The sequence below is a fragment of the Lathyrus oleraceus genome, chromosome 7 (genome assembly GCF_024323335.1).
Source record: "Lathyrus oleraceus cultivar Zhongwan6 chromosome 7, CAAS_Psat_ZW6_1.0, whole genome shotgun sequence".
Classification (NCBI taxonomy): domain Eukaryota; kingdom Viridiplantae; phylum Streptophyta; class Magnoliopsida; order Fabales; family Fabaceae; genus Lathyrus; species Lathyrus oleraceus.
The window spans coordinates 477,842,567-477,864,981 of NC_066585.1; the positions used below are offsets into that span (position 1 = coordinate 477,842,567).

At 32.1% G+C, this 22,415-nt stretch overlaps 1 protein-coding gene and 1 long non-coding RNA gene across 2 annotated transcripts; one reads left to right on the plus strand and one right to left on the minus strand.

Annotated features, from left to right (window-relative positions):
• Positions 1 to 8,729: 8,729 nt before the first annotated feature.
• LOC127100929 (uncharacterized) lies at positions 8,730 to 10,089 on the plus strand. The gene is made up of 3 exons (XR_007794535.1): positions 8,730 to 9,484; positions 9,765 to 9,840; positions 9,933 to 10,089. It is a non-coding gene; the product is annotated as an uncharacterized LOC127100929 (long non-coding RNA).
• Positions 10,090 to 18,819: 8,730 nt separating this feature from the next.
• LOC127100926 (cyanogenic beta-glucosidase) lies at positions 18,820 to 22,126 on the minus strand. Its single transcript, XM_051038236.1, has 12 exons — positions 21,845 to 22,126; positions 21,653 to 21,722; positions 21,180 to 21,314; positions 20,920 to 20,997; positions 20,770 to 20,857; positions 20,431 to 20,686; positions 20,207 to 20,322; positions 19,841 to 20,061; positions 19,725 to 19,762; positions 19,504 to 19,606; positions 19,303 to 19,411; positions 18,820 to 19,217 (listed from the first exon to the last, which is right to left on the minus strand). The coding sequence occupies exons 1-12, from the start codon at positions 22,010 to 22,012 to the stop codon at positions 19,046 to 19,048; spliced, it is 1,554 nt and encodes a 517-aa protein (XP_050894193.1). The 5' UTR covers positions 22,013 to 22,126; the 3' UTR covers positions 18,820 to 19,045.
• Positions 22,127 to 22,415: the final 289 nt, after the last annotated feature.

The window sequence follows — 22,415 nt, forward strand, 5'->3', positions numbered from 1 at the left end:
TGCATTTTTAAATTTTTTTGTATCTCTTTTGGTTACTTTTCCAGAAACTTTAAATTATTTCAGTAACTTCAATTGAGTCATGCATCTTTTTCATGTTTCTGCATTAAACTTTGAGGGTTTTTATAAGAACACCACACAATTTCAAGTATACTATAAATTTAAATATGTTGCTGATTTCCGCAAATAACCTATTTTGTACTTTTTAGTCATAATTAGTTGTATAACGTACATAATTTGATGTTAATGTTAACACTACAACATATGGAGACATAATATAATAATTTAATTATAAAAAGTGAGATAATTATAAATAGGTATAAGTGGTATTTTTTAGTGAGATTTCATTTCCGTTTTTTTTCACATAATATAGAATTTGCGCATTCAAAATAATTTTAATAATTAAATTATTTCTACTTAATCTAATACAGTTAAAATACATTAAATATATCACTCATGTAATAATTATGTAATATATTATTGTACTACACTTTATTTAAAATACATTAAAATAAGTGTTGCAGTGAATAAGATGAGTTTATTATTCAAGTTATGAAACTATATTAAAATAAGCATTACACTTTGTACTTAATAAACTTTATTATTTTAACATGTAACTTCTTGGTCAGAGAAACAAAATAAATTTCACTATTCCCTCTTTATAATAAAGTTTTGAAACAATTATATTGTAATATCGAATATATATATATATATATATATATATATATATATATATATATATATATATATATATATATGATATTCTCTTTTCCTTTTTAAATGATTTTATCAATTCAGTATTTATTTATTATGGTAATAAATAGTTATAAATGTACATTAAGAATGTTTAATATGTTATCCCTCAATAAACTTCCACTATTAAATATGATTAATATGGTATCTCTCAAGTTAATGAAAATTGTCAGGTTGAAATAATAATCCAATATATATTTTTCTAATTTTTTTCTTCTTCATCTCTACTCTAATATTTTACTATATATTGTTTTCTTCTTTATCTCTACTCTAATCTTTTACTATAAATCATCTTCTTCATACATATCTTATTGATTTTTTAAAATATTTTTCAAGTTGTTTCAAAGTAAGGTTGCTACATAGACTTTTAAGGTGGCTAGAGAGTAAAATAATAAAATTATTGATCATAACTATATCTATTTTACGATGATTGCAAAATATTTTAAAACTTCAGGTGAATTTTTTTATGTTTTAAAAATATTTTTCAACTTGTTTCAAATTAAAGTTGCTACAGAGACTTTTAAGTTTGCTAGAGATTAAAATAATAAAATGATTGATTATAACTATACTTATTTAATGATGATTACAAAATATATTAAAATAAGTGTTGGACTGAAATAATAATTGTTTTAATATAAGTTTCAAATTATGAAAATAATTATTAAATTATTATGGCATATTTTATTACTCACAATTATTAATAATATTTTTGAAAGTAATTAAGATAATAAAAAAAGAGATTAATTACTATGCACTGTCGGTGTAAAAAGTTTTACACAGTCGATTCATCACCATCACCCGTTTGCATTACTTTATAGCTTTTTAAAATAAAAGTCAAACTTGTTTCAACATCCAACGGTTATGATTAACTGACGGTGTAAAATCCTTTTACACTGTCAGTGTATTTCAATTAAATCCATAAAAAAAAACAAATAAAGATGTGAGATGACAACAGTTTTTTAAATGTCTGTGGGTTGATAAGAAACAAAAGTCTTATTTTATAGAAATATCATTTATATAAAAAAAAACTAACTTATGGATATATTATAAGTAGGAAAAAAAAATAGATTTTAAACAATAAAAAAAATATTAACTACAAAGGCGGAAAAGAGTGAAAAAATAAAACTTAAAAAATTATAATGTAAAATAAATGAAAGGAAACTGAAAGTGAAGTTATCATAAAAGTGGTTAAACGTTTACAAATGGTAAATTTAGAAATGTTTGATTTGTAAAAATTTATCATGAAGTATCCCATCCAAAATAGTATTAAAACTCTTGTGATAAAAAAAACAAAAATGATGAAACATAAGTTTGAATTAACCATCTATTAACCTGAAGAACTGATCTTTCTTTTAACGTAGATGATCACAAATTTCAATTTGCTTTGTTTCATGTAGTTTAATTGACATTATCCGTAAAAAAAACTTTTTATGTAAAATATCATTATTGGATAGTAATTTGTAGTGGACTTACGATATAGTTATTTTTTATGTTTATACTCTTAAAATTACAAAGGCAATTAGACGCTAAATTTATTATAGATTTTACTCAAAAGAAGCCATCAAATTCATTATATGATAGTAGTCATCTTGAATATTAAAATTAAAACTCCACAATATTATCGAAACTGAGTTCTTCAAAAACAATGAAAATATATGTGGTTTATTAGAAGTAATTCATATTTATTAGTTGTACTATTTTCTTAGCCCCTAAGTTTGTTAGAGGGTATTTTAGTATTTTATCCTATTCTAGTAACCCTAGTTTTAGCTTATAAATTGGGTGTCAATCATTGTAACTTTTATCATGTTTTGTAGCCGTCATTCTCTTAATAGAATATTTTCGTTCATCATTTATTCTACCTTTGCACCAACAATTGGTATCTAGAGCTCCGGTTCGGATTCATTAGGGAAACACGGGAAACACGAGTGGACGTGAGGTCTTGTGTGTTTGATTTTGATTCTTAGATTCGTGTTGAATCTTGAACAAAATCTGATCAGAATTTTAATTCTGTGGGTTGGGAAACACTGTGAGAAATCTGAGTGTACTGTGCAAGGTAGAAAGATGAACGGAAACGGCAACATGAACACCAAACTTCCAGTATTTGACGGTAAAAACTGGAATCGTTGGATGATCCAAATGCGTGTACTATTCGGTGCTCAAGATGTTCTAGATCTTGTCACTGATGGTTATGTTCTAGTAGTAGCAGATGCGACGGATGAACAGAAAAACGCGCAGAAGGAAGTAAGGAAAAAGGATCAGAAAGCATTGTTCTTCATTCATCAATGTGTTGATGTAAATGTGTTTGAGAAGATTGCAGATTCAACAACAACAAAGGTTGCGTGGGACACACTAGTTAGATGTTATGGTGGTGACGCATCAGTGAAGAAGGTGAGGCTTCAGTCCTTGAGAAAGCAATATGAGAATCTCAACATGAAGAATAATGAGAAAGTTTCTGAATACATCTCCAGAGTGATTCTGATCACTAATGAGATGAAAGCGTGTGGAGAAACTCTTTCTGAAGAAACAATCATGGAGAAGGTATTGAGATCCCTTACCTCTCAATTTGATTACATTGTGGTAGCAATAGAACATTCCAAAGATCTGAGCACCATGAGAATTGAAGAGCTGCAGAGCAGTCTAGAAGCGCAAGAGTTGTGTTTGACTGAGAGAACTTCTGAAAGGGAAGTAGAGCAGCAGGCTCTGAAAGTAACTTCTGATAGAAGGTATCAGAAGCAGTCAGAAGCCAGGAGAAGATCTGATGGTGGTCAAAAGTCAGAAAGCTCAACCTCTGATAGACAAAAGAATGCTCAGAAGGGAAAAGAGAAGTATGACAAGAAGAAGATCCAATGTTACTGTTGTAAGAAATTTGGTCACTTTGCTAGAGACTGTTGGTCAAACAAGGAGAGAAAATCAGAAGAAGCAAATATAGCCAGAAGTTCTGATGACGAATCTGTGCTATTGATGGCCTCTGAATCTGATGATATGGATCTGATAGACTGGTGGTATATGGACACTGGCTGTTCAAATCATCTTACTGGAAACAAGAAATGGCTGGTTGACTTTGACTCTGAAAAGAGGACAAAGATCAAATGTGCTGATGACAAATATCTTAATGCAGAAGGTATGGGAAATGTCAGAGTGATTCTGAACAATGGGAAAACAGCATTGATTCAGAACGTGTGGTATGTACCTGACATCAGAAGCAATCTGATGAGTGTGGGAAAATTAATTGAGAAAGGTTTTTCAGTTACCATGAAGGACAATCTTCTGAAGCTGTATGACTGCAATCAGAAGTTGATTATGGAGTCAGAACAGGGAAGGAATAGAACATTCAAGGTGAATGTCAGAACTACAGACTCAGAATGTCTTAGTGCAACAAGTGCTGAGAAGGAGAGTGGGTTGTGGCACAGAAGATTTGGTCATTTGAATTTCAGAAGCTTAAAACATCTGAATTCAAAGAAGTTGGTACATGGAATTCCTGCAATTAAGAATCCTGAAAAGTCATGCAAAGTTTGCATGGAAGGAAAACAACCACGATTGCCATTTGCGTCAGAAACTGCTCCAAGAGCAAAACATGCCTTGGGAGTTGTACATTCTGATGTGTGTGGTCCATTTCCAGTAGCATCGATTGGAGGGAATAAATACTTTGTGTTATTTGTTGATGAATTCACAAGAATGACATGGGTATCCCTTATTAAGTTTAAACACGAGGTGTTTGATGAATTCAAGAAGTTCAGAATGAAGGCTGAGAATCAGAGTGGTCAGAAGTTGAAGATTCTTAGAACTGACGGTGGAGGTGAGTATAACTCCAAAGAGTTCCAGAAGTTCTGTGAGGAGAATGGAATTGAGCATGAGTTTACTGCTCCTTATACCCCTCAACACAATGGTCTTGCTGAAAGAAGAAACCACACTTTGGTTGATATGGTGAGAAGCATGCTAAAGGAGAAGAAACTTCCTCAGAAGCTCTGGGGAGAAGCTGTTGCCACTGCAACGTATGTACTCAACCGATGTCCTACGAAGAAGTTGAAGAAAATAGTTCCAATACAGAAGTGGACTGGAGATAAGAAAAGTGTTAGTCATCTGAAGGTGTTTGGTTTTGTTTGCTATAAACATGTTCCAGAAGCCAGAAGAAAGAAGCTGGATAATAGAAGCAAAGTGATGATTCTGATAGGGTACCACAATACAGGTGCATACAAGCTCTATTGTACAGAAACCAACAAAATTGAATTCAACAGAGATGTGATTGCGAAGGAATCAGAATTTTGGAATTGGGATAAGTCTTAATCTGATTCTGATGTTAGAACTTCTGAAGAAAGGTCAGAGTTAAGAATTTCTGAAGTTGGAGTAAACACTAACGTTGATTCTGATTCTGATAGTGATTCTGACTCTGGAGAAGACTCAGAAGATGAAGGTGACTCTGATGATCCAGACTCTGATGACCCAGACTCTGATGGTAATCCAAATTCTGGTGGCAATTCAGACTCTAGAAATATGCCAGCCCCTAAAGATGGTCAAAGCTCTGGAGGAAGTCAACCATCTGAAGCTAGAAACTCTGAAGCTCAAGACTCTGAACAAGTTCAGAGACCACAAAGAATCAGAAACATCCCCAGAAGATATGCAGAATTTGACATGCTTCAAGACACTGAAGTAGACTCTGAAGGAGAAGTTATTCAGTGTGCCATGTTAGTAGACTCTGAACCCATAAGTACAGAAGAGGCTCTTAAGCAGAAGCTCTGGCTGAAGGCCATGAAAGAAGAACTTGATGCTATAGAGAGAAACAAGACTTGGAAGCTGACAGAACTTCTAAAAGACAAGAAAGCCATCAGCGTCAGATGGGTTTTCAAGCAGAAGTTAAAGCCAGATGGTTCAATTGGCAAACATAAAGCAAGGTTGGTAGCCAGAGGATTTCTACAGAAACCTGGGTTGGATTACTTTGAAGTGTTTGCACCTGTAGCAAGACATGAAACAATCAAAATGGTGATTGCAATAGATGCTAACAGGAATTGGCCTCTAATGCATTTAGATGTAAAATCTGCATTTCTGAACGGTCCATTAGAAGAAGAAGTTTACGTGTCACAACCTCCTGGATTTGTGAAAAATAATCAGGAAGAGATGGTGTACAGATTATACAAAGCTCTATATGGATTGAAACAAGCGCCCAGAGCTTGGAATCAGAAGATTGATTCATTTTTTAAGAAGCAAGGCTTTCAGAAATGTGAGATGGAGTACGGTGTCTATGTTCAGCATACTTCTGAAGAAAATATGACTCTGGTATGTTTATATGTTGATGATATACTGCTGACTGGAAGTTCTGAACAGGAGATAGCCAAGTTCAAGAAAGTTCTGATGAATGAATTCGAAATGACTGATCTAGGAAAAATGACATACTTTCTAGGGATGGAATTCAGATACTCTGAGAAAGGTATTATTTTGCATCAGCTCAAGTATGAATTAGAAATTCTGAAGAGATTTAATCTGAAGAATTGTAAGATTGCTGTCACACCTTCTGATACAAATTAGAAACTGGATTCTAACTCTGATGGAAAGGATGTGGACGCTACAACCTTCAAACAGTTGGTTGGTTCTCTGAGGTATTTGTGCAATACCAGACCTGATATTTGCTATTCAGTTGGGATGGTTAGTAGGTTCATGAGTGAACCTAAGTGGTGCCATTACCAAGCTGCTGTCAGGATTCTGAGGTATATCAAGGGAACTCTGAAGTATGGAGTATTATTTCCTTCTGGAAGAAAGGATGAGTAAGAACTTCTGAGTTATTCAGATTCTGATTGGTGTGGAGACATAGTTGACAGAAGAAGTACGTCTGGGTACTTATTCAAATTTCTGGGAGGTTCAATTTCTTGGTGTTCCAAGAAGCAACCTGTTGTGGCATTGTCAACTTGTGAAGCTGAATACATTGCAGGTGTTGTTACTGCATGCCAAGCTGTGTGGATTCTGAATCTATTGCAGGATCTGAAGATTAAAGTAAACAAACCTCTGAAGCTGATGATTGACAACAAGTCTGCAATCAATCTTGCCAGAAACCCAGTGTTGCATGGGAGAAGCAAGCACATTGAGACCAAGTATCATTTTCTGAGACATCAAGTTCAGAGGGGAGTGTTAGAAGTTGTACACTGCAGCACTCAAAAACAGTTGGCAGATGTTCTGACGAAGGCTATCAAGACTGATCAATTTCTCAGATTAAGGGATGGAATTGGTGTTACAAGTTTCGACGGAATATGAATTAAGGGATGGTATTAGAAGTAATTCATATTTATTAGTTGTACTATTTTCTTAGCCCCTAAGTTTGTTAGAGGGTATTTTAGTATTTTATCCTATTCTAGTAACCCTAGTTTTAGCTTATAAATAGGGTGGCAATCATTGTAACTTTTATCATGTTTTGTAGCCGTCATTCTCTTAATAGAATATTTCCGTTCATCATTTATTCTACCTTTGCACCAACATGGTTTTGTGAGATATTTTGAGAATGAAAAGAGATTGAATAAAAAAATTAATTAACCCGAAAAAGAGAAAAAATGAGAATAATATGATATTGGATTTGGAATAAAGGAGAAGTGTGTATCCACTCTCGATTTAAGACATTAAGGGAAGGTTACTTAACTATGACACAAAAGAAAATAAATGAAGAAAATATGAATTTGGGAAAATGATTTGGTTATGGAAGTGAGATATATAGTAAAAGAGAAAGGAGACAAAGGTGGGGGTGGTTGGTTATGAATTTTTCTCCTATCTTTCGTGAGGAGAGAGAAAAAAAAAAGAGAAAGAAAGAAATGTTTTTATTTTTGAAATATATAATTTCCTTCTATTGATATAAATATATGTTTCCTTTATGCAATTGTGTTTTGAAACCATTATTCTCTCTTTGATCCATTCTATTTATATAAATATATATTTGATGTGTTGGAGGAAGTTATTTGATGTGTTCATGGAGGTTACATATTTAATAAATGATTTTCTTTTTGTATTTTTTTTTAAAGTTAATAATTGATAGTAATTGTAACAATTGATAAAGGATAAAATTGAAAGAATAAAAGGCCATACCATTTTCATTTATCCCCTTTCTCTATAGGTATTGAAAAGATCATACCATTTTCATCTATCCCCTTTATCTATAGGTATTGATTAGTTTAGTAGAAAGACTCGTGTCTGCTTTTCTATTGTGCTTAATTCAATATTTATTATATTGTGCTAGCGTCCAAACGGGTACAACCGCTTTTTTAAATATTCACACACGTCAATATAAACAAATATTTTTTATTTAGTTTTGATTTTAATATAAATTGTTTTTGTAAAAATGGTCTCTCTCTAAATACTTAATCCACTATAATCAAAACATGATTATTGACCCCACAGAGACAAATAGTCTTTGTCTTCTTGAGTTTATCTGACAAAGGATAAATAATGGTCTATGGCTAGTTCCTATGAACAAATTATGATTTTCTGGGTTAGAAACAAAATCGATGAGAGGAAGAGTAATTTTATTAAAGAAAGAGAGAAAAGATTGAGTAAAATATACAAAAAGATGTTATGATTATATAGTAAATTATATTCTTTAAAATGAAGAAGGAGAATTTATAAGACAAATACAAAGATAATTATCAAATTCAAAAAAATAATGAAGAAGGAGAAGTTATAGGACAAATGTAAAGGTAGTTATCAAATTCAAAAAAACAAATCAATTAATTATAAATAGAAGTTGAGGATAATTAAGGAATAAAAATAGGCCACTACAAAATCCCTTATCTCCTTTATATAGATAGTTACAAAATCCCTTATCTCCTTTATAGCCAGTTATAGATTAAGTTATAAACTTTTTGTTATATACTAGAATCAAATTGTTTTATAATATCCCCACATTTTGATATAAAAAAAAATAAAATAAATAATTTTGAGATATAAGATAAAAAAATATTCTTTTATAATACTGAATATTGCTACGAATTGTTCTTAATACAATTGAATTTAACAGATTTTGTTAATTAAATATTAAAATAGTATTATAAAAGAATAAAATAGTAAATACAATTGCTTAAATGAAAAATATAATAAAGGGGAAAATACTATACCAAATTAATATTTCATTTATGAATAGATATAGATTCTCTTGAATTAGAGTTTTACCATAATTCTTGCAAATTCTAGAAATTAGTTTTTCCAGTGTGCAGAGTTTGCTGATTTATAATTAAAAATATAGAAGAATATAGATTTTGTTCTATAACTATATGAGTGGTGAATATATAAAAAAAAAAAAGAAAAAAAAAGTGGGTGGTTACTGAAATGGAATGTGTCTGTAGTGTGCATCAAAGCAATGTGTGAAAACCAAAAGGGTAAAAGCCAAACAAAACAGCAATAAATATTTTTCTAATCTAAACTAAACATACATAATGGTTTTCTTTTTGGGTAAATAAACTGCGCATGTTCTATTTGTCACTTTGTGAAAGGGAAAAGTCTTTCTTGAGATACCTTAAACAGTTTTTCAATTTACAATATCAAACAATATTTAATGCATTTTAGTTTATCTACTTATTTTTTTAATTACTATTAATAAAAATGATTTTGTTATTAAAATTAACATAATTATTAATTAATTTGATGACAGTAATGCTATTGGCCATAGTCTGTTTCTGTAATGACGTCATTGGTGTAATTGCTTACAGAAAAAATATTGGATAGAAGCAATGGAGATGTAGCTGTTGATCAGTATCATCGTTATAAGGTACTGCTACATCCAATTCATTGGGATTAATTTTCATATATCATAAATGTAAAGTTCTGTATAATGTAATCCATTATAATTCATTATTTGTATAAATATTTTAGGCTAAATAAATCAAATGACTTTAGTAATAAAAATGTTTAATTTATTGAAATGTAAAAAATCTTTACACAGTTAATGCATATCAATTAACTTTGTATATTTGACCTTATGAATCTCTAATATCATGTTTGCAATTTTGCTTCTAGTATATGTCCTTACCATTTTTACATGTTAATAGGATGATGTTGCAATCATGAAGTATATGAACACAGATGCATACAGATTCTCCATCTCTTGGCCAAGGATATTGCCAAGTAATAGCAAATGTTTGAATTTATTCACATCCTTAAAGAGTTTCATATGGTTGAATCATTCATTTAAATTAACAACTCTAACAAATACGCAGAAGGAAAAGTAAGCGCAGGTATCAACCAAGAAGGAATCAAATATTACAACAACCTCATCAATGAGCTACTCGATAATGGTAATGCATAAATCATACTATTTTAGGAGGGAATACTATATTACTAGTATATCATATTATTGATTGATGGAGTTATTGATCCAGGTCTAGTACCATTTGTAACCCTTTTCCATTGGGATCTTCCCTATGCCTTACAAGACGAGTACGAAGGTTTCTTGAGCCCCAATATTATGTAAGTTCCGCGGGACAAATTTCTATATGCATGGTCCATGTTAGAGCATTATGACATTGTTTGATCCATAAGGCTTGATTGTTCATGTTTTCGTTGTTGAATCTCTTTATGCAGAAATGATTTTAGAAATAATCTTTTGGAACACAAAAACTGCAAATGAAAAGCATTGTTATGCAAGTTCTCCTAATGAAATGATGAAATACATACCATTGGACCAGAGACAGGCACTTTATGATCCAAATGACCTTCAATATGATCACACATCCTAGACTTTATATGGAGTGTCTTTCAAATATCTAAATGCATTATAATCACCTATATGAGTCTGGACATGTATGACATCTTCATACGACATTTAAGCTAACTTGCATGTTCATGGATGCATCAAAACATAAGCCTATACCATGATTTGCTAGATGATGTGTGTTGTGTTTCTTATGCATAATAGACTGTTACAGTTTCTGTTAAGTAACTTTTATCATTATCTAGGATTTACTTTCTGTTGAGTTCATGGATAATTATTATTTGTAAACTCACAAACTATTCTGAATGAAAATATGATTTGCGATTATATGTCCTATATTTTGTGAAAACTATATATTTCTACTATTTGATGTCTATAACCCCCGGAGGCCTTGTCTATTTGTAGATTTATGTTAAGAATTCATGCATTAACTTCTGTTTGTTTTAATCCCTACAAAAATTCTATTAAGTCTATTGATTAAATACAGTTGCTCGGTCCAATTGATGGAACTCGTGGATTTATGAAAGATAACTCAACATTATATGTGGTAAGTTAAAAAAAGAACGCTTTGAATTTCTATTGATACTTTTTAGATTCATTTCATATATTTGTATACAACATAGACATTTCATAAAGCTTTCATCTAGAAGATCTTTCAATTGCAATTTGTAGAGTAACCTTTTCCTGCCATAATGCATTAGTGCTTAGGGGGTTATGATGCCTTTTCCTCTTGGTTTTGACACTATATTTAGCTTTTTTTCAGTTTAAACACCACTTTTATCCTTTCTTTTCTGGTTTAAACACCACCCCTAATTATTATATTTTTCTCAATCTCTGTCCTCCGAATTATGGAGCTCTGACTTCCTTATTGCACTATAAAGATACGTAGCCACGAGAATGTGAATCCTTGGCGATCACCTTTCTTTATTTTATTTTTCCTCTCCGGTTCCACGAACTACGAGACTCGGACTTTCTCATTGCACCATGAGAATACGTAGGCATGAGGGTCACAATCCTCCTCGAGCACTCTCTTTCTAACCCATTTTCTGTTTTGCATGTACTTAAAGATAACAACACTCATTCAAGCAAGAGAATTCAAAATGATTCTGAGCAGCTGTCGCGCGCGGATCAAAAACGAGTATTTTTGACAAAACGTAGTTAGCGACAAATTGACTCGGATTATCGTTCTCACAAGGATTCTTGAATGAATTAACCAATGATAGTAATGATTAATGGGGTTTTGGTTAGTTTAGGATTCAATTAAAAAAATTAAATTAAAATAAGTGATTATTGAGATAAGCTGTAGCAACAATTTACTGATTCGGTCTTTGCCTATCATCGACTATCGTAATTCCAACCGCAGATTAACTATTTAAATTCGATTATAATATCAACTGACAAGCGCAATTGATAGTATAAGTTGTATGTTCCTATTATCCGAATTAAGCAAACGGGATTAAGTTTCATGAATTAAGCAAACATGAATTAAACGGACTCGATAACGAATTAAGCAAACGAAATCGTGACTATAGTTAGGATCACACAATCAATCGGATTAAATCAATATAGCATATGTAAATCGGATTAAGCAAACAAAATACATATATTAATATTGAAAGGAATAAAAAACCTGAATAAGAATTACTAAAATCTCAAGGTATCGGAACCCGAATACAGCAAATTGTTTGGATCGATTAGTTCTTCATGAGAATTCTTGCCAAAGCTTTCAAGTATTTCGTGAATAGTCATCATCCTAATGTTATGCGGCTGCTAGGTATATGGAAAACAAGGAATTTGGTTTACAACCCAACTGGATCGAAAACATAACCCAAACCCAAAACTAATGACCCAAAACTTAAATAAAACTAATGCTGCAACTTTAATGAATTTTCTGGCCCTGCTACAATCTTATTAAGCTCTCGACTTCTGAACAAAAGTTGTAGATCTTTTTCTTAGCTTTCCATCTACTGGTAGCACGTCTCAATCCGATACTCCTAGCTCAAGATATGATTTTTCTCGCGAAAGCTGTTAATGCTGAAAATTAAATACGAAAATTAAATAAGTGCAAAAATAACATAAATTATGAAAACACATTAAAAGGGAAAAATAACCAAACTAAAACGTGGAAATACATAAGTATAAATATAGAAGAATGTGCGTCAAAATGCACTGATCAAATTCCCCCACACTTGAACTTTTGCACTCCGAGCAAAATGAAAAACAAAACAAAACACCGACACATCAATGGTTACTCATTCTAGGCTACAAGTCATCTTCGGTTAAGTTTGCTTCGATGGGTACTAATCTTGCACACTAAGGACATTGTAAGAACACTAATCCACCGTTATGCAGACATAAACCTCCCGAATACAAAAATCAACTCGAATCATGTTATTATATTAAAGCCTAACTTACTCATCCTTCTTTGGCTCTTTTTCATTCAGGCGCAATCACATTAAGCTCGTTGTCTCCACACACTCATAGCAAGGCGACCGGTTAGTGACTCTGATCCTTTTCTGCACGGGGTTCTGGTACTTAGGTGACATAACCCTTTGCCTATTCAGTTGTAGTTGCGGGGATCGGACCGTAATCCACCCTACCAAGTTCAGCACCAGAAACCGTTGAACCAACTACAAAAGAGTCTTATTTCCAACTTTTTTTTGAAGGTTCCACAACTGTTGGGTTAAGTGACCGGGTGAGGGTCACCAAACTTAGAAGGTGCATTCCTTTATTTTTTTCTCTTTTTTTTTTCTTTTTCGGAACACTCACTTATATTCACCGGCTTCCCTGCGTAGAATGTGTGTGAGATGGTGCTGACTGCTGAAATAAACTACTCAAGAGCTATCAGAGAATGAAAATTTAAGGTTATGTCATAATAAAAATTCAACTCAATTTCCATATGTAGGAGACTTACGGTGTTAAAACAATACCGATCTTGTGAATTTTTCCCAAGTCTCCGCAAACTCGACCTCAAATTATTCTATAGCCTAAAACTTTCAACAAAAATGCAATTTTTTTTAGAAAGAAAACAAAAACAAAACAAAACAAAGAACAAAAACAAAGAAAATAAAGTATTCCCTCCCCCACACTTAAAATATGCACTGTCCTCAATAAAAGAAACAAACATAAAATAAGAGAGAGAAGAGAGAGGAAAGAACACACCCGAGTAGTCAAGGAGGATAGGTGATCACATAAGCAGCCTTTTTCAAAGAGATATATTCTACATTTTCTTCTTCCAAAGTGGGGCTGTCATGGAATAGCTTTGGGTAATGTCCATTGAACTTGAAATTTTTATTAGTATCTTCGCCTTTTATTCCAGGATCAAAGAATCTTCTAAAAATAAAAGTGTCAAATGGACACGTTGTTAGGGACCAATTTGTACTACTTTTTATACCTTTTTATTGGTCCCTTTTACCAAGTTTTGATGTAATTACACACTTTTATCTTCATTAATTTGTATAAATGCAATTAGGTTTAATTTATTTTGTTTTGAATAGTTATTTCACAGTTTTTGTTAGTTGTGTAGAATTTTGGATAAGCAAGACCTTGGTTTCAACATGGCATTTTGGAGGAAGCTTGCCAAACAAGGAAGCTGGGAAAGCTACAGTTCGCGCCGCGAACTCCCTTCGCGCCGCGAAGGCTGCGAATCCAGCAAGCTGACCAAGGGTCAAATGTGCTGCTGTGCAGAAAAAGTAATTGCCATTTTGATGTCTGCCTGGAAAGTGCTTTTCTGCTGCTGATGACAATGTCCAAATGGGGAAATTTCAACCTTTTTGGTAGAGACAAAATAGTTTAACCTAGGGTATTGAGACATTATTCCATTGATTCACACATTGGGCTGTAGAACTTTTGTAATAGAGAAAACCAGAGTTTTTCTTCTAAATCCTTCTGTTTGATAACAATGGTGATGAGGAGCTAAACTCCCTTTTTGTCAAGATTGGAGGTAGTAGCTATTCTCATCTATCTATGTATTCACTTTGATTTATATATGAGATAAAGATTGTTGATGTATTGGAACTGTTTTTGCTTTACTTTGAAAACCAGATTTGAGTAGTTGTCGAGAGAGATTACTTGAGTTTAGACATAAAACAGATTTTCAAGTAGTGAATAAGTTGTAGAGATAGATTTATCCATTACTATTCATTGATATTGAACATTCAAGGTTACTATATTGATAGTTAGGTGGAGAGATCGTCTAAGGATCAATATAGTAACTATCACGATATCATTTAGACATAAATGACTTTGAGAGGATATTTGAACATCATCAATAATCTTGAATCTAATTATTTATCATAGTGAATCATAGATATTTGAAATAGTGAACTCCAATCTTGCCAAGCTTTTATATTTGTCTAAAACCACTTAATAGTTTATGTTAAAATTGATTAACAAGATATTTTTCCAAACAAAACAAACCTGTTACTTTCTAAACTTAAAACATTTGAATTATCGAACGACGGTAATATCACCTAATCTCTGTGGATACGATACAAAAATATTTGCCAAAGATATACTCTTTCAACACACGTGAAGGTGATCTGATCTGGAATGTCAGCCAATGTCCAACCAAATGCCTTTTTATGCTTCCTTAAAACCTGCAAAAGCTTATTTTCTTGATTGAAATCAAGGTTAGAAGAAATTATAGCCGATAGTTTTTCATTCATCTCTAAATAAGCATATTTCATATTTTCAGGAAGTTGCTTCAGCTCGAGAGAAGGTGGCTGCTCAATAGAAGGAGTGTTTGGGGCAGCCGGGATGTCAAGAGCTTTATCTACATGAACAACTTTATTTGCAACTTCATCTGCAGTAAGAAGATCAACTTGCAAGGCAGCTTCAATTTCAGCACAAACAGAGCAAATTTTAGTTTCAGTACAAATATCACAAGAATAAACATCATCAAAACCAGACAATGATGGAAAATCAGATGCAAATAAATCACTACCAGTATCATCAATAATTTCAGAAATCAAATCTATTTGAAAAACAGAATGTTCTTCCAAGGGATGTTGGTTTGATCCTTGAGCTTGCTGCATGGCATTCACCAAAGTGGCAAGCTGCCCAATCTGTGTTTGCAAAGTCTTTAAAGTAGAATCTACTTGTTGTTGAAACTGGAGATTATTTGCAGCCATTTGTTTGACAATATCTTCTAGTGAAGGTCCAGAAGATGCAGAGCACACAATCTCAAATTCCTTCAGATGCTCATGTGGATCCTCACTTGCAAGACCACTAAATCTTGGAAACAAGTGTATTAAACCAGATTTCAATTCAAAAGGAGTGTCAGCTTCAGGATATTCAATACACATGCCATTATAATTCACATCAGGGACAACTAACTGCCTTAAAGTTCTTTGGTCACCCATAGTCAGAAACAAACACAATGAAGGAAAACGATTAAAATAAATTTAGAAAAATAAACTAACACCGAAATTAATCTAATGACGTTAATTAAGAATTTTGAGAATTTTTTCAGATTTTTTTAAAACTACCAAAACCGAAAATAAATCATAAAAAATAGAAAAATAAGGAATTTCGGATTTTTAGGGCGACATCCACTATTTATTCAATAAATAGTGACTTTTGATTACTGATTTTTTCCTAATGAATCGACAAAAAATCGGAATAATTTGAGACAATTTGTTTAAAAACAGATTTTTTTCCCTCAACCGCAAAAAGACCCGAATGCAAGGAAGTTAAGGCAAAAAATGTTAAAAAAAATAAACACCTATGACTATAAAGCCGATTAATATAATCAAGAATCCCCGGCAACGGCGCCAATTTGATTCGATGTCGCGCGCGGATAAAAACGAGTATTTTTTACAAAACGTAGTTAGCGACAAATTGACTCGGATTATCGTTCTCACAAGGATTCTTGAATGAATTAACCAATGATAGTAATGATTAATGGGGTTTTGGTTGGTTTAGGATTCAATTAAAAAAATTAAATTAAAATAAGTGATTATTGAAATAAGCTGTAGCAACAATTTACTGATTCGGTCTTTGCCTATCATCGACTATCGTAATTCCAACCGCAGATTAACTATTTAAATTCGATTATAATATCAACTGACAAGCGCAATTGATAGTATAAGTTGTATGTTCCTATTATCCGAATTAAGCAAACGGGATTAAGTTTCATGAATTAAGCAAACATGAATTAAACGGACTCGATAACGAATTAAGCAAACGAAATCGTGACTATAGTTAGGATCACACAATCAATCGGAATAAATCAATATAGCATATGTAAATCGGATTAAGCAAACAAAATACATATATTAATATTGAAAGGAATAAAAAACCTGAATAAGAATTACTAAAATCTCAAGGTATCGGAACCCGAATACAGCAAATTGTTTGGATCGATTAGTTCTTCATGAGAATTCTTGCCAAAGCTTTCAAGTATTTCATGAATAGTCATCATCCTAATGTTATGCGGCTGCTAGGTATATGGAAAACAAGGAATTTGGTTTACAACCCAACTGGATCGAAAACATAACCCAAACCCAAAACTAATGACCCAAAACTTAAATAAAACTAATGCTGCAACTTCAACGAATTTTCTTACCCTACTACAATCTGAATCAGCTCTCGACTTCTGAACAAAAGTTGTAAATCTTTTTCTTAGCTTTCCATCGACTGGTAGCATGTCTCAATCCGATACTCTTAACTCAAGATATGATTTTTCTCGCGAAAGCTGTTAATGCTGAAAATTAAATACGAAAATTGAATAAGTGCAAAAATAAGATAAATTATGAAAACACATTAAAAGGGAAAAATAACCAAACTAAAACATGTAAATAAATAAGTATAAATATAGAAGAATGTGCGTCAAAATGCACTGATCAGATTCCCATGAAGTACTGTGGATGTGAGGGATGCTAATACCTTCCTCTTGCATAACCGACTCCCGTATCCGTTTTTCTGTTTCCCTTGTGTTTTATTTATACTTTCCCTTCCCTCTTTAGGAATAAATAAAGTTCGATGACGACTCTATTGTACCTTCGAGCGTACGATGTGTTTGGTGCGTACACCGTTTTGTCAGTTATCTTCATCGCCACCATAAATTAGCCCTTCCACATTCGTGTAATATACCTACTAAAGCATGTGAGTCTCGCTCCTCTTGTAGGGAGAACACACCTTATACTTTTTTGGACAATACATTTAGTTTTAAAGAAACTAGACACACTTACTTAACATCTTAAGACACTGATGATTTGTAGATTAACACATAACACATCATACTTCATGTATTTGTTAATCAAAACTCAACGGTTGCAAACTCATAATGTGGATCGAAGATTTCCTTATTCCAAAGGCTCAACAACCCAAATATGTAAGAAAACTGTAAATGTAAGAAACAAAATAAAATTACTTAAATTCAACCAAAACTCATTTCAACATTAGGAAGGAAGCTCACCATATGATAAACTCCGAAGAAAACCTTATCCTTAAAAGAAGAACTTTTGAATTACACAAATTGAGGATGTGATTGTTAAACTAAATGACATTGTGCATGTGAATTAAATCCTAACAAGCAATGTAGAACTCATTAGACCATAACCGAGAATAATAGTTTATTAAGGTAGTTGATTTGATTTATGTGATTGTTTTGAAGATGAAGGTTGTTGTAGGAGGTAGAATCTTATGAGATCAATGTTTCGAGGAAATGAAGAAAGGCCATTGTTTGGTTGATATGGGGCAACAAAACAAAGTTAGGTCATCTATCCATATCAAACTGTTAATTGTGTGTGTGTGTGTGTGTGTGTGTGTGTGTGTGTGTGTGTGAGAGAGAGAGAGAGAGAGAGAGAGAGAGAGAGAGAGAGAGAGAGAGAGATCTTCAAAATGAAGGAATCACGGTAAGAAAGCCACATACAAGTCGTGCTTGGGTTCTTGAGGGTTTGGGGAAACACAAAATGAAATCCTTTGAATTGACAAAAAGAAACGCAAAAAAATTAGAATATGTTTAATTAAAAATATATACCTATGGTTCTTTTTCTAACAACATCCAAGGATATATAACTAACAACGTCGCATGTGTATTGTAATTTTCTTGTAGTTCAAATTAGTTTAAAATGTAGCTATATTAGTTGAGTTACTTGTATGAGAAGTAACTAAGCCTCAGTTGTTTATTTTGAGAAGTTAGTTGTTAATTTCCCCTTATACAAATATACAAATACATAGTACTTATATAGAATAAATGAATAAAATTCATTTCTTTTTTAATCATTCTACTCTCTTCCAATCGTCTCCATTTTTTCTCAATCCTTTCTTCAATCAGTTACAAGTGTTCTATCGTTGACCAATAATTACCATATCAAGGAATTTTAAAGTTTACTATTCATACACTTTTCTACATGTACAATAGTCACAATATATATAATTCTATTGTATTAAAAGTGTGTGAGTAAGAAGTTATTTTACACACTTTGAATTCATTTATTGACAATTCTTTTTATTTCACAAAGTTCTACATGCGAGTGAGTTTCATTTCACTTTTCACTAATCCTAACTTCAACAACAACGACAAAAATAAAAATCATATCCCATTAAATGGATCGAAAAATCCTAAGTTCATTAAAACAAAATCATTTTCTTGAAATCATATAATATACATGTCTAAGATTTAACGAGAAAATTCTTGAACCATTCAGCAGAAAGTTTTGGGTGTCTTTTCTGACCGTCTTTAAAATCAACGAAGACGAGTCCAAATCTCACGCTCAAGCCAGAATCCCATTCAAAGTTATCCAACAATGACCATGCAAAATATCCCTTTACATTCACACCATCCCTGTCATACACAAAGGTCAATAAAACTAAAGAGTTTGTCACAATAACTAGAGGCTTAAAGATTCTTATAATAAAATATAACTTACCTAATTGCAATTTCGAGATAGTAAAGATGGCGATAGTAGTAATCAATCCTATAAGTATCTAAGAGAGATTCTTCAAGAGATAATGTTGGATCGTTGAACTCATCACGACCTATCAATTTATTTTGTCATACTTTCATTAACTTTAATAATATCACAATATTATGCATACAATATATCTTATAAAATAAGAAGTATTATTACCATTTTCAGTAATGTAAATTACAGGGTCCTTGTACGTTTTCTTGGTGTAAAGCAAAAGATTCTGAAATCCTTTTGGATAAATACATAACCAACTCGAAGCAGACTGCATAAAATTACAAAATTATCTTTACATATTAGAAACAATCTTTTTGAATACAAAACTTACAAATGAAAAGCATTGATATATAAGTTATCTTCCAATGAAATGATGAAATACATACCATTACCAATGGACCAAGAGGCTTGCCATTATGTTCAACTGTCATTAAAAAAAAAATTAGAGTATGCAAAGTTACATTTCTTTTAAGCTTATTTGGAAATTGATTGATATACTTACATGTAGCATTAATAAGAGAATCAGTTTGTATGGTTGGTTGCGCGGCATTGCGAAGGTGAGGTGCATGAGCAGCATAGTAGGATGAGTAATAGTTTAGGCCTAGAAAATCAAAAGACCCCTTAAGTTCCCTTGATTCTTCTTTTGAGAATTTTGGTAACCTTTTTCCCACCAAAGTTCGCATGCTTTTTGGATATTTGCCTCTTGTAAGCGGATTCATATACCTATAGCAAAATGTAGATGCAACGAAAACCATGAAATACTCGTCTCTAATTTTCAGCAAATCATATACATATACATAACTATATTTCTTTTAAATACAAAACATGAAGTGAACCGAAATTAAATAATAATTGATTCAATATTTACCATCCAAACATGAAGTCGAGACCTCGTTTTGAAGCGTAAACATCGGCCTTCGCTGTAGTGGCCGGTTCATACCAGTGTGAGACTAAGGTAATCCCTATTTTGCCTCGTTGAGATGACTGCATTTTGGTTATTTTGTTAGAAACATTTCCAATAAATTCATACTTAAAAAAGCATGATCTATAACCAGAGTAATAATAAGTAATTTTCTTTAAACAATAGAAGACCTTATATTTGATCCGGTACAAATTTGCAGCAGCAGAATGAGCAAGAAGCTGGTTGTGTGCAGTCAAATATGGTTCTGTCCCTGAATCACCTCCTGTGCAATTCAGATTTAACCAATCTGAACATCGACCCGGTGCGAACTTTCCGAATGCATAAGCATTCATGCTCACACTCCATGGTTCATTTATAGTAATCCAATGTTTCACTCTATCACCAAATTCCTTGAAGCAAAGTTCAGCATAGTCTCTAAAATCATCTCTGCAAGATTGTGAATTACATATGTTAATCAATAATCTATAGTCATAAAAAATAATTCTAAACATGAAATTGGTGTCACTCACACAATGCGACGCCTTAAAAAACCGCCATACTCATCCTCTAAAGCGTGGGGAACGTCCCAATGAAAAAGTGTCACATATGGTTGCAAACCTGCATTATTCTCAATGATTAACAACTACATGGACATGAAATAAACATTGATGAATCCTTACCCTTAGCCAATAATTCGTTGATGAGATTGTTGTAGTACTTTATTCCTTCAGGATTTACACCTCCGCTAAGCTTTCCCTCTACAAATAATTAACACAAAATTTTGAGTAGTTATTATAAATCACCGATCTACAAAGAGACATATTAACAAAAAAAACGTTGACGAATCCTTACCCTTAGCAAATAATTAACACAAAATTTTGAGTAGTTATTATAAATCAGCAATCTACAAAGAGAAATATTAACAAAAAAAATGACATACTTGGTAGAACTCTAGACCAAGAAATGGAGAATCTATAAGCATCCATATTCAAATCCTTTATGAGTTCAATATCTTCTTTGTACTTATGATAGGAGTCAACCGCTACATCACCATTACTTCTATCTCTTATTTTTTCTGCAACCATTTAATTAATAACTATGAGCAATCTATATACAACCTATGTAACTGGAAACTCAATTCTGTTTATAAATAAAACAAAAATTACATTATTAACACTAATATAGATTAATTATTCAATAAATTTAAAGAATTAAATTTTCTTTATTGGAAGCTATAATTAAAGATGTAGGTTGTTGACTATTATTTGAAGGGTTGTTTGCCGTGCAGATCCGTTAAAGAAGAAAAAGAATACTCATATATTATTTAACTATTAAATTTTGAGTTTGTTGAAACATGATATTCGGCCTCATAGTAATACTCATATATTTTCAAACATGAAAAAAGAAAACAACCTGGATATTTATGAGTGAAGTTATCCCAAATGCTTGGTCCTTTTCCACCCTCAAATGCTGCACCTTCATACTACAAAAAAAAATCAAAATAACATAAAGTTAATAAGTCAATAATTACTCTTCTACAATATGAACACTACATAGATAATAATATCAGTAATTGAAAGCAATAATAAAAGATGGAGTTGGTGCCTGATATGCAGAAGAGGCTGTTCCAAAAACAAAGCCTTTGGGAAAACTGCTCCGGTTGAAATCAGAAACTTCATGAACACCAAGAGGTTTAAAACCATTCATAGGAGTAACAATGGTGATGGTTAAAAGAGAGAGTAACAGAAACACGTTGATATGAAATACTGCCATTTTTATTCTTATTATTTTCTTGACTATGCTTTGCCTTTATAGTATAGGAAGCACACTATTTCATTGACTAAGAGATAATAAAGAGTGAAAAGTTTGATTACTTTACGTTGAATAGTGGATATAGATGACACGTCCACCTTCTTTCATGCATATAGATGAATTTTAAATCAATAATTGCATTAAATCTTTTTCTCATTAACATAATTATTATTTTTATATAGATGGAGTGACATAATCTAAAAGAAATTCACATATACACACTCATAACTATGAAATTTTGAGTTTGTTGAAACATGATATTCGACCTAATAATATAAAGTCTCCTAGTAATACGCATTTTAAGTATGCTTTTTTATATCATCCTTAATAAATGTGTAATGATAGTGACCCTTTAGAACAATTT

Excerpts from the sequence above, each read along its gene's own strand:
- LOC127100926 (XM_051038236.1), bottom strand. The coding sequence starts at position 22,012 with ATGGCAGTATTTCATATCAACGTGTTTCTGTTACTCTCTCTTTTAACC. Across the intron at positions 20,858-20,919 it reads CAACGAATTATTGGCTAAGG|GTTTGCAACCATATGTGACA; the intron begins GTAAGGATTCAT and ends AGAATAATGCAG. Across the intron at positions 19,763-19,840 it reads TTCTCTTATTAATGCTACAT|TTGAACATAATGGCAAGCCT; the intron begins GTAAGTATATCA and ends TTTTAATGACAG.